The sequence below is a fragment of the Melospiza melodia genome, chromosome 6 (assembly GCF_035770615.1).
Source record: "Melospiza melodia melodia isolate bMelMel2 chromosome 6, bMelMel2.pri, whole genome shotgun sequence".
Taxonomy (NCBI): Eukaryota; Metazoa; Chordata; class Aves; order Passeriformes; family Passerellidae; genus Melospiza; species Melospiza melodia.
The window spans coordinates 65,383,493-65,395,843 of record NC_086199.1 but is presented as its reverse complement, the minus strand read 5'-3'; the positions used below and the strand labels follow the sequence as shown (position 1 = coordinate 65,395,843).

Sequence of the window (12,351 nt, the reverse complement as noted above, 5' to 3'; positions counted from 1 at the left end):
ATTTCATAGTCTCTTTTTTTTTTTTTTTTTTGCACTGATTAATGCTCCAGTCTGATGCTGTGCACTGTCTTTGAGACAGTGGATTTGCCAATCAGCCTACCTTAGCCATTTATCCAAACAGATTCTGTTGTACCTTCCAGTTGCCACAACTGACCCAGTATCTAGCTGTGAATGACTGCACTAAGTTCATTAGCAGATCACCATTTCTACTGGAAATATAATCCTATACTGTCATTTTCACTTGTCTCTAGCCTGGCTGATAATGTTTAGAATGATTTTTTTTTTCTTAATGCTTACTTCCTGAGAATGCAGGCCAAACCTGAATTTTTGGGGAAAAATTTAATATTGAATTCAGGAAAAAAAAAACAAACAGCATTCATCTTATCTTTAATTTTGCCCTGAATTTTCCAAGGTTTCAATGAAGTGGGGTTTTTTTAAACCATAATTTTTTCTGATATGACTCTCCCCTTCTCTTCAGATCCACTCTTTTTCCATTTAGAAAATTTAAAAAATAAGATCGGAAATGGAAAGAGAATACATGCTTACACAAAATTGAGAATTGTCATTAATTTATATTTCTCAAAAAAGGCAAGGACACAAGGGATTAAAATTGGAAGAAAAAAAGAAACACTCTGGAAAGAAAGAGCATGTGCACACACACACTTTTTAGATAACTTCTTTTGGAATTTTTTAAAACTGTTAAGTTAAATAGACAATGCTGGATTTAAGATTATGTTTACAGAACTGAATACTGATAGTTTTGTCTGCTCCCAGTTTCTCAGATTTGCAGACAAATCCAAGTCAAGTTAAAAAGTAGTAGCCTGTTGCTGAAATCAGTACTTGCTGCACTTTTTTTCTCCTTCAGTTTCACATATCATTTCCCTCAACTGAGGCAACAGATTGCCTCAAAGCCATGGATTAATGGTGCTGTATGTCATCCTAAGCACACCCTTTAATTCAAGTTTGGGACCAGTGATTTATGAGCGAGAAATGTTTGTTCTTTTTAATTGTTTTAGGTTTGCTCTGCTTACAGTCTCAGTCTCGTGAAAAGAGCCAGGCTTTACTGGATTGAGCACAAGACTGACTTTGAGCAGGTCGCTTCTCTTTTCTGTCTGCAAGCTGCCAAAAGGATGTGTTGTTGTGACCTAATTGATGAGCTATGAATATATGCTGGCGCTTGCAAAGCATTTGGATCATGTTGAAGTGGTCTACAACTCCCAAGTGTTAGACTTGCAAAGGCATCAGAGAGTGGGATCTGGGGCTTTGAAACAGCCAGCTGTTAAATTTGAAAAGCCGTCTCTTCATCCTGTCCAATGCGCTGGTGGGTTGAAAAGCTTACTGCAACTCTGGTCAGGATATGGAAAAGCTAATCTACTAGCATGCCCTTTCTATTTACTTTCTGTAATATATTCCATGTATAACACTAGTAGTTTATAATTTTGCATGGTCAATGTACATAATTAATAAGTAGTTTACCTTTGTATGGGGTTTAGAGTGGTTGCTATTGCATGATATTTTTGTATTTTTTTATTATCATATTTCACGTGACTCTATGTGATTTTCATTTCTGAATAAGCTGGTAATTCCTGTACTTGCATGTTTTCCCCTTCCAATTATCTAAGAAAAAGCTTGACTTTGTTTCAAAAATCAGTGCATTTTGTCATGTTTCCATGTCCCAATGCTTCCATGCATCCTGCTTATCCAGCATGGGGAATTTCAGCTCTGTCTTTAAGTTTTCATTTGAAGCTGAAGATGTTAACTTACAAGGTAAGTTAGGAAAAAGTAAGCCATCCGTTTAGAATTAAATGAAAGATTCTCTCGCTTTATCAAGATCTACATCACTTTTGTTGAAATTGACATTTTACCTTTTTGGGTTTTTGATTTTTTTAAAGTTATTTGGCTAGAGATTCTTTTTTAAAACAAAGGTTCATTTATACTGGTCTCTGGAATGGAACACGTTGTCCAGTGTTCACTGTGAGTTGGTAGATCTCTATAGGTCTTTTACCATACTTAGAACCTAAAAGTTCCAGCATATATCTTTACAGGAAAGAGTGAGGTTTTTCTGCACATCATGTGAGACCAGTTTAGCATTACTATGAATTTTTAATTGGACTGTAGTCAAAATCATTCACTACATTGTTACAGTGGTATGATGAACAAAACTTTCACAACATGTCTTTTCTTCCATTTCTTGAAAGGTGGTGTAATTGTAGGTGAGTTTGTATAGATGCACATCTATGATTATTCTGGCCTTGCATTTTTTCATGTTGCATCAGGTATGCAGCTTTGCTAGGAATTCCACTGAAAAAACACTATTTTCTACATTAACGAAAAAAATCTGCTTTTGACATTATCCAGAGAAATCTACAAGAGACAGAAGGGGTAGAATCTGACATATTGATTTAAAAAAAAAACAAAACTGCAGTGAAGGTTCAGAAAATGTGGAACATTTTTCTACTACTGATGTTTTCTAGTCATTACAATAAATAAATGAACAGGAGTCTCACTATTTGAGAGTGTTGTGAATTCTGAATAAATACCTTTTACTTATATAATAAGTGGCAGTGTATGTAATTCCTGTAAATATCATAATCTTCCATATAAAACTCACTACTTTTCTTGTCAAAGTGCCTTGGCCTTTAAGTTGCTTGTTGATGATAATTGCTTGCAGGTAACACTGGCAACCAATGGCAAATCTGCAGACTTCAATGTTGTTGAAGAAGAGCCTTGGAAACGGGAAAACTAAGTGAAGAGATTCCTAGCTGCATCCTTAATAAGTCCTGAAGCTATCTTGTGGCAGAAGATACCACGATTAAGAAGATTTCTGTTTGTTTTTTTTTTTTTTTTTTCCTATTTAACATTACAGTTTCTGCTTAATTTTGTAACTGAAACTTAGGAAAGATCCCATCAAGTCATTGTAGTGTCTTTGCCAAGCAATGATCCATAGCCGTCTGTCTCCCTTGTGTTACTGTTTGGATGATGCACCTGGAGAATGCTCCGTGCAGTGCAATGAGCTCTCACCCACTTCCCCTTTCATTCAAGACACAGAGAATGTAAATGCTGCAAAATGGGAAGATCAAAGTGCCAGTACAGTTCACTACAGGGACTCAGGGTCACAGATACAAGAGAAACATAACACCACGTAAGCCTTCAAGTCTTTTGGTGACTCTTGTGGCATACCTGATCTGTTTATCACTGTATGGCTAAAATACCTTTTGGAAACATCCCTAAAGATTTCCATTTGTTTTGATAATAACAAGCACTGTACTTTTGTGCCTAGTTGTACTTTAAACTGAGGTTAGATCCGGGGGCAGGATTAATGCATAGAAGTCAATAAATTGTCCCAGACACTTTGTTAGATCAGTACAACTAAAACTTAACATCAAGAGAACACCTTCAATTTGTATGTGCATGTGGTATGTTCTTATCAGATGTCCCAGGGCAGGTGCAGCCTTTCTTTTATGCTGGGGCTGTGCTGCTTTGTGACCACAATGCACCCTACAATACAAGGCAGTGTAATTACAGGGGTAGTAGTTCCTTCACTAAAATTTATGACTGATGTGCAAAATACAGAAAACCATGGACTCAGTTGTGCCATTTTTAATCAAAGTAGGTGGTACCTTACTATTCACCCTGCTCCACTGATGTCAGAGGAGTTTCCCCCATGCGTGGGAAGTAAGGTACTGCTAAGATTGGTTATGGATGTCATGATTGGGTACTTGATAATGAGCTGCAAACAACTTCTGAGTCCATTATTCTTACAGAATTTTTGAATATGATCATCACTAGCATTTGCTATGAAGTGAAAGCCATCTTTCAAGTACATCATGTTTCATAGAGTGGCTAAATCCTGAATTCATTGCTAAACCAAATTCCATATAAAGTTAAGAGAATTTGTCCAGGATTAGGACTGAATGAAAATGAAACCAGAATTTCAGGATTTAGGCCAGTATGTTGAATTACATCTCTGTCTCTTTTGCAGAGTAATAAGTATACAACTCCCTAATGTCACAGAAATGTTTCTTTGAGCACGTGGCATCTGAATTAATGAGACAGTGTTTGATCAACATACTATATCTGACTCAACCTGTCAGAAGAAATTACAGCGAGAATAAACACCTTGTGAAATTATTTTAAAGGTGCTTGTTAATACTTAGCAATTTTAAGTTACTGGTGAATACCATTATACTGTTAGCAATGTCCATAGCAAAGCTGAGCCACGTGGTCTTGGATGGTTCTTCTCATAGAACAAGCTTTGTGCAATTTTAGGGGGAGCTCTCGGAAGTTTTCAGAATGAATCACAATGTGAGCATATGGTGAACTTAAAAATGGCAAGAAACAGAGTTCAAACATTTATGGAAAGAGGCCATTTAGTGTCTATGCTCAGACTAGTCATGGGTTTAAAGGGGAATAATGTGTTTAACTGTAGAGTGTTATTTGGCTCTGTAGAAGCTATTAAAGTAAAAAAATAATCTGCTTTTGTTCATCTGCATTCATATAAATATCTCTGACACTGCATATGGACCTAAGCCAGTCAAGGCTACTTGCCTCATTAATGATGTGCAAGATCAAGTCCACTGTCAGAGTACCCCTCATTTAAGCATTTATCGTGGAATAGTTTTCTTACCACTGTATTTTTGTCATCACTTGAATGCCGTGGCCAAGCAAATCCTAAGCAAAATGGCCTATAAAATTTAACCAATATTGAACCACTGTGAATTCTGTAGACCTCTAACATGTATTAGAGGGGGAGGCCTTTCCCAAAGGCCTCCTGAAGGATCTTGAGGATTTAAATTTTATTTTATTTTTTTTGGTGAAGGATGGAATTGTAGATTTCTCAGAGAAGTGGCAGACCGGTTGTATTCTCTTTTCTTCAGTCATTGCTATTAGCATACCCAGAGTTAACCTCTGTCTAGCTATTGCTTCCCAAGTAGCATTCCCTGGGTTATGGGCCTGAAATGTGCCTGGGATGGTGTCTAGGTACTGTAAAATGTTCCCTACTCTGAGGGTCCTAGCTTTCATCAAGTGAAATTTGCTGTCTCTTGAGGGGCAGTTATATCCAAGAATGAGCACACAGCATTTACCCCAATTTATATCCAGCATTCTTGAGCTGTTTCATGGCACAGCTCACCCATTAATAGATGATTTTTTTTGTCTTCTTCACCACAGCAGTTTCTTAGGAGCAGCCACACTGATTGCTTGCATTGAAAGTAGCTTTAGAAAATTGGTCCATATACTTTTAACTGTCATTTGAAACTGTTTAGCAGTTGGAAACAAACAGGAATGTCAGCAACATGTGACCAGGCAGCTCCACAAAATTACATATTGAGAAACACTTAGAATATGCTTACAGTTATCCACTTGGGATGTAATGCCCTTTGAAGAGTGCTTCTTTGGATGGAGACTAGGGAAGGAAGGAATGCAGTGCTAGAGAAACCCCACCCACAAATGGGAGGATAAATTTGGATCTTTTGATAGGATTAGAATAGCAGACTGTGATTTTAAAGTGGTAATTCTGTAGATACAGTAACTCAGGGATTTTTTGAAATATAATTATGACGGTATTTCTCTATTTAAATGTGGATGTGGGAGAAGGAGAAATGTTGGGTTTCGTATATTCCTCTGCTTGTAGCCTGACTGAATATTTAATATAGTGTTACTCCAGTGCAGCACTGTATTAAATCATCAAAAAGCTTTCCATTTATGTGGGAAAATGTAACTCACTCTTGGCTTTCATTTCTCGATTTGCTCATTCCACGAGGCCGGGTTGCTACTTAACTAAATAAACAGAAAATAACCCAGGGACCATCCACTTCAGCTAATCCAAGGTTCACGTTTCAGCAGGCAGTGCTGGTTACTGGCCAGCCTCCTTTTGCTTTCACTAGGAGTCTCAGTGCATTAATTTGCATCTGGCAAATTTTTTGTATCTGCTCACAGTGCTGGGGTGGCAAAGTTAAGGAAAAAGCTCAGTGAAAAGTCATTTTGTTTCTGTGTAGTTTATATTAACATTGTTTTCTGCTGCTCTGTCAGTTCCCTCCACCTTTGTCTGTGCAACTGTGATATCCTTTGGCCTTTAGATTGCTGCAGCACATTGGCACATGGAAGACCAGGCAAAGACTCAGTTAATTGCATACAAAATTACATACATGCTTGCAAATTTGCTTCATGCATTTGCTGCTGAAGCTGGGTCCGTATTCTTATAGTATCTGTTCACTGAAAGTAAAGCAGGCTGTATGTTAGAACAGCAGAAGAGGTGGAGCACTTTGCCACTTAAATTGTTTCTTCATTGCTGCACCAGCCTTTTAAGAAATGTGTGTGGGTCTTACACACAAAGATTCTTCAAACATGTAGGACAAAAGCCACTTGGTCCCTATTAAAAAATGTGGTTTTTTCCATTTGAATTGGTGAGAAACTTATGATGTCTTTGAAAAACTGTATGCAGTAGTAAAAACTGTGCCTGCAATGCTTTGACTAGGTGAAAGCCCCACTGAAATCTGTGGGAGTCACAATGTTCCAGGAAAAAAATCAAGTCTCTTCCTGACTCTGTTAAGTTATAAGACATTTCACAATCCCATCCTAGGGAATAGTCTTTGTCTGCTATTTATAATGAAGTTGATTCTCACATGGAAAAGATTTCTGCCAAGATACTTCTTTTATACTTAATTGTTTCAGTGCTACAAGTCCAGCACTGAATTTAAACTCAGCACAAAAATAAGGATCACTCTCATTACAGATTTTTCCCTTGTTTTTTTCTGAGATATAGATGATCTCCATTTCTTTCTCAAAGCACATGGAATTCTAGACCTTATGCCACTTTTAAAAGTAGGAGTAATATAGATTTCTAATTTGTTTTCCATCACTCCCAGGGCCACTAGTTTTCTGGCAGTAGACACACAGAAGAGTAGACTGTTCATCTGAGAAGCTGAGGCATCAGCATGTGAACAAATTTATTCTGGTGACTTGCCTCAATTTTCTTTGCTTCCTTGCCTTCATTTCTGTTATTGCAGCCTTGTTGTAGCAACACAGGAGCAGTTGCACAAATCCCCATAACTATAGGCAATAATAAACCTCCCTCTAACATTCACTTCTCTTTCTATCTTTAAAAAGGCTCTGAGCTTTAGTACCAGGCTCAGAAGAATCCTTTTGTGGACACATAAAGGTGTAACTGTTTCTCATCTCTTTGATTTCCATTCAGCTCTTTTAATTGCTGCATTTGAATTAATTTACAGAAGGATAAATAAGGGCACTTTATAAAAATGTACTGTAATATTATTCTGTTATGAGCCTGAAGACTATCTCGGTTTTATTACTGTGACTTTTAAGGCCACAATTAAGATATTTTTCATATTATCCATTATGATAGGTGTGTAGTCCATTGAGACAGTTCACCTCAGCTATAATTCACCATATAAAATTATGTAGAAGCACCTGTTCTCAGCAGAAAGCATTCTTGGAAAGATGAGTTATTTTCTTCTCTCCAATAATATTGGTGACTTTGAAGGGAAAGTATTTACCCAGTTTCCTTTGCCTGAAGAATGGTACAGAGAGTGTAGTTTCAAGTAGTAAAAAGAACAAACAAAGGATTTACAGTAGTGAAGTGTCAAAGAAGGCAGTCGAGCTGTAAATTACTTGTTCAGCTTTGCCATGCTGTTTTTGGAAATGTCGTGCTCTTGCTTGTGATTTTCCTGAAGCAATGTATTTGGTGCACATTCCTTCCAAAGTCATCAGTCTTTCTTCCTCGTGGGCACCAAGGCAGTGTCTGCCCCCAGACAAGGCACAGAGCCAGGCAGGACCCCCGGGGAAGCCCCCAGCACAGCCGTGCCTGCTGCAGCCTCTGCAGTGGGGGCCTCCCTCGGTTTTCCTCCTGGTCATACTTTGTGCTCAGTGGAAATCTGCTGCTATGAATGAGTCAAACTGCTGCTGATGTCCAGGTCCTGGTAATTCTCTTACTTCTCTTTTGATTGGCCTCCCTGGCACAAGATTCCAAGGAACTGTCCCTCACAGGTGCCCACCATCCCAGAGACATCGTCTCCTGTTCAGGGGAAACCCAGTGACTCCCCACTAATGGCAGATTCACATCTAGCAGATAAAGTGGTTATGCAGTTGCAACTAGGAGTCTTACAAAAAAGCCAGGTTACAAACTTTGGAAAAGCCTAGAGCACATGACTGAGCCACTGAGTATGTCTACTAGTCCAGGATGGAAATAACCAACTGCCTAATGCAAAATTTGGGGAGACAAGAAGACTGGTGAGGTTTCTCACTTAACCCAACCTTTGATCTCCTTTCATTTCTAACTCCATCCTGCTGCAGAGCCAATGCTGATGAATGCTAGATCATCCAGTCCTTCTAGTCTTCTACTCACCATTCAGGAGTCCTGCAACTGTTTTTAGTGATGCTCTGTGGCACACACCATTGCACAAAGGGAAGCTGTCATAGGCAGCATCACACAGCCTGGATTGTCTTGTACTTGTATATTGCTTTGTACATAAATAGTGTAGTCTGCTGGAATTTTTGTATCATTCTATTCCATTCATTTTTCTACAGTTTTTCAAAGACTGTAAGCAAACTGTGCTTGCATATTGATTTTGCAGTCAGTATTGTAGATTATAGCATTTCCATGTTGGCGTTTTGTATGGACTTGTGAGTTCTTGTGTACTACAGGTTGTCCTTCCTACTTAAAGACAACTGCATACACTTCTATCCAATATATCCTGCTCCTTTCTTAAATATATCTTATTTCCTATAATCCAGTATGAGCTCTTGCTTGTAGAATGCATCAGAAGAAGCTGAATATGTATTTATAGTGTTAAATATTGTGTACTCAACACTGATTTAGTTAAGAATAATACAGGTTTTAGGGGTTTGTACTTGTTCTCTGGAAACTACAGTGTAGACTGAATTAAATTACCTAGTATCTGTGATTTACAGACACACAAATATTTTCTTATAATGTTTTGTATGGGATCATATTAGGTAGGGAAATAATCCTTTAAAGGTGATCTATACCTTAGAACAAAATCAGTTTTCTTATGACATTTAGGATCAATGAAATATTTTTGTGCTATGTTTGGTGATGAATTATAGACAAAGCACAAAATGCAAGAAGCAAATAGGAATTTCAAGATGTCCTTAAATGCTGCAGTTCATCATGGAACAATACTATAATAATCTGAGCAATCTTCTAGATTGACTGTCTTGGGCAATCGTCCCTCACTTTTATAATTTTTCCTGATGTTACCTTTGCCAAATCCTGCAGTTCTTCCTTATGACCTGTTAATGTATAACTGACTTGCTCAGAATGCAGTTTATACAAAATAGATCTGGGTAGGCAAAAAAATATGTTGTCAGGCCCCATCCATCTTGCTACAATACAGTGTGTGTGAGTTCAGCCTGTGGAAAAAGTTCAGGATTTTGCCACCTAATTTTGCCTTCTTGAAACAAGGACCAACAGAACCACCATGGGACCAATGTAACTGGGTAGCATCCATAGACATACCTCCTGTGTTCTTAAGTATTTTTAAGAGAATAACCACTATATTTTTCAACCCAAATGACAGTTACTTCTCATTTTGGTAATTTCTTCCCATTAGGCAAATACCTGTTGCCATTAAGGTCGTGGCTATAACAATTTCAACTCAATTAATAAAGAACTGTTTCTAGAGGAATACAAATGAAATAATATAAATATTCATAACAACTATATAACAAACAATAAAAAATCTTCTCTGGCCTACTAGCTCTTTGACTGTAATTCAAAACAAAGAAAACATGGAAGAGGAAGGACTGTTGTCCCAGTGTGACTGATACTGGGTATCTCTTCAGCTATTCAGAAATCTGTGGGGCCATGTTATTCTGCTGAGGTTTTGGAGCCTACGTTTCTAGTAGATATATATGTAGGAAGTGTGTTGATATACCCTTGTATTTTGATCTATATTGTATTTTTAAATCAGATGTAACAGGTATTAACTTAATAGGAATTGCAGGTAGAATAGTGCTGAGTTACTAATAGCTGTAAAACCTTATTGATACCAGTTTTGACATTTTGTTGAAGCATGATGTCCAGTGCCTCTCTGCACTTAGTGTAGATAATGTAGCTATCAAGACGTAATTTCAGTGAAATGGTGTATACAGTATGTGTGGCTGTGCTTTAAATTAATTTAATTGGTTTCTGTGTGTTGAGCCATAGTAGAAAATTAGACTGTGTTTTAAAATTTTGTTCGACTTTCTGTTTTTCATTTGTATCTGGGTTTGTTTCTTTTTGACCGTTCAACTATTAGATTCCACAGCTTAGTAACTACTTTATCTGTCTCTTATGGCGTACCCAGTTTTAATAACATTCAGAATCGTGTATGCAGCCAGCTCATTGTAAATATGTTAATTTTAGTTTTCAATATCTAAGCAGTATGGTGTGTGTTAGAAGCTGCATGTGTGTAGTTCCCTGGCAGTGAGTGAAAGTGATCCCAGCATAGATTTGCTGCCTGGTGAATTCACTTGTTAGGACATAAAGAATCAAGGTTCACCTGGAATGATAAGTTTCTGTTTTATTTTCTTCTTGTTTGCTTCAAATGTTTGGACTCTTTCTCACCGGAAGCTTAGTAAGCCACTGTTTAAATTGGCACAGTGAATCAGGGGAAGTCCATCTAGCTGTATTCCTGCTGGCTGTCCGGGCTGCCTTTGGCTTTGTGCACCATCGGCCCTTAGTCACCCCACAGCATCCAGGATCCCCCTGAGGCACTTCCAGTCCCTCCTTGGGCACAGATGCCAGGAAAGCAGTGCAGTCCCACAGCTGGGGCTGGGCAAGCCTGCAGGAGCAAGGGGCTGCCAATTCTCTCCAGAGTGCCTGAGAGTCCCAGTAGGAACCTCTGCTTCATCCCACTAGCAGGAACAGTCTCTGAGAGAGATGAATACACTCATGGGCAATGGGGCTGTTTCTTTCGTTGCTAAAAAGGGATATTAGCATTTATTGGAAAATAAACGCCAAATTAAATATGTCTAAAGCTACTGTGGTTGTTGTACAGGCCTGTTATTTACAAAAGTATGTCTCATCATAAAAACAGACAGATCAACTACACAGTCAGTGGCAAAAATCTTCTGATATCAGAGCTATGGTTCAGATCTATGAGAAAATAGAACCCTGCAGCAACAAGAAGCTGATTCATTCCTAGGTACTCTGGACCTGGGGCTTATAAATAGAATCATCCCCTCTAGGCAGAAAGAAATAAAAATTAGGCCCCAAAGCACAGAAACTATGCTGCTTGGTGAGTCCCATTATGATGCTTCAGGATGAATTGCGCACTGGAGTATTCTGTGCTGCCTGCTCATCATCCTTTGCCCCTTCTTTAAGGTGACCAGGCATGAACTGGAATGTTTTGTGATGTTCTATTGTAAAAAGGATTAAAAAGAAGAGGGATAAGGTTGGTCTTTACACTCAGAAAGTTCCTGAGATTTTGAAATTACATACTGTACAGTATCTATAGCACAATTTGTTTAGAAATTAATAAATGCAGATGGTAAAATTTCTCCCAACCCTGGGCTCTGTTCTTGTATATTGTAGTTGGAATGCCCTGTAGACTGATTCTATTTTTGTAGTTCAGATCCTTTCCTCTTTACAAGGATTGTTAGTCATTTGCTTTTAATGCTTTCTTACAGAGTGAACTGATTTCTGTAACTTTCATGTATAAAACAAACTAGACATTCTTTCTATACTGGAAATAGTCATGAATATAATATTTCACTAAGTGTTGTACCTCTTATGTACATATCATCAATAAATGTTGATTCATAATTTTCACAGCTTACATCTGTGACTTTTCATTTCATCCTGGGCTCAATATGGGAATGCTTTAGGAGTTTTAGCATTTTCTAAATGAAAATGCTTTTCATTTAGATGAAGCAATCTGATGAGAGAAGCTGCATGTTCTGAGAACTACATGCAGGGTAGAAGATGGACCTGACTTTGCCAAAGAGTTAGAAATCTCACCCCTCACTTTATCCTCCAAATATTCCAGGATGCTGGCTGCAAATGTGCTCATTTTCCACAAAGGCCAGGATTCACTAACTTCATTCTTGGCAAGAAGAGAAGTGAAAAGACGTTAGAAGAGTAGGAGGACACAAATCAATGGCTGCAGTTGCTTTAGAAACCTACTTCCCTCCCCTGGCTGCTAAAAAATAAATCTTTTATTCATAGCCTTTCTAAAAAAATAATAAACAAAGCCTGTAGCGGAACTTCTGGTGTTCTTTATAAAGAAATCAACAGTATTTAACACATAAATGAAGAGATCTCATGGAGCGAACCGTGGCCCCGTGGAGTGGCAGTTGCCAAGTATGGAGAGAAAGCTCCAAGGTTGCCGC

At 38.1% G+C, this 12,351-nt stretch overlaps 1 protein-coding gene across 2 annotated transcripts in view; it reads left to right on the top strand.

Moving 5' to 3' along the window:
- Nucleotides 1-11,798, top strand: part of SLC1A2 (solute carrier family 1 member 2) — an 86,851-nt gene extending 75,053 nt beyond the window's left edge. For both annotated transcript variants that reach the window (XM_063158791.1, XM_063158790.1), the window contains exon 11: nt 2,672-11,798. In XM_063158791.1, the coding sequence (XP_063014861.1) occupies nt 2,672-2,746 (75 nt within the window). In that variant the 3' untranslated portion in view covers nt 2,747-11,798. The remainder of the gene's footprint in view (nt 1-2,671) is intronic.
- Nucleotides 11,799-12,351: the final 553 nt, after the last annotated feature.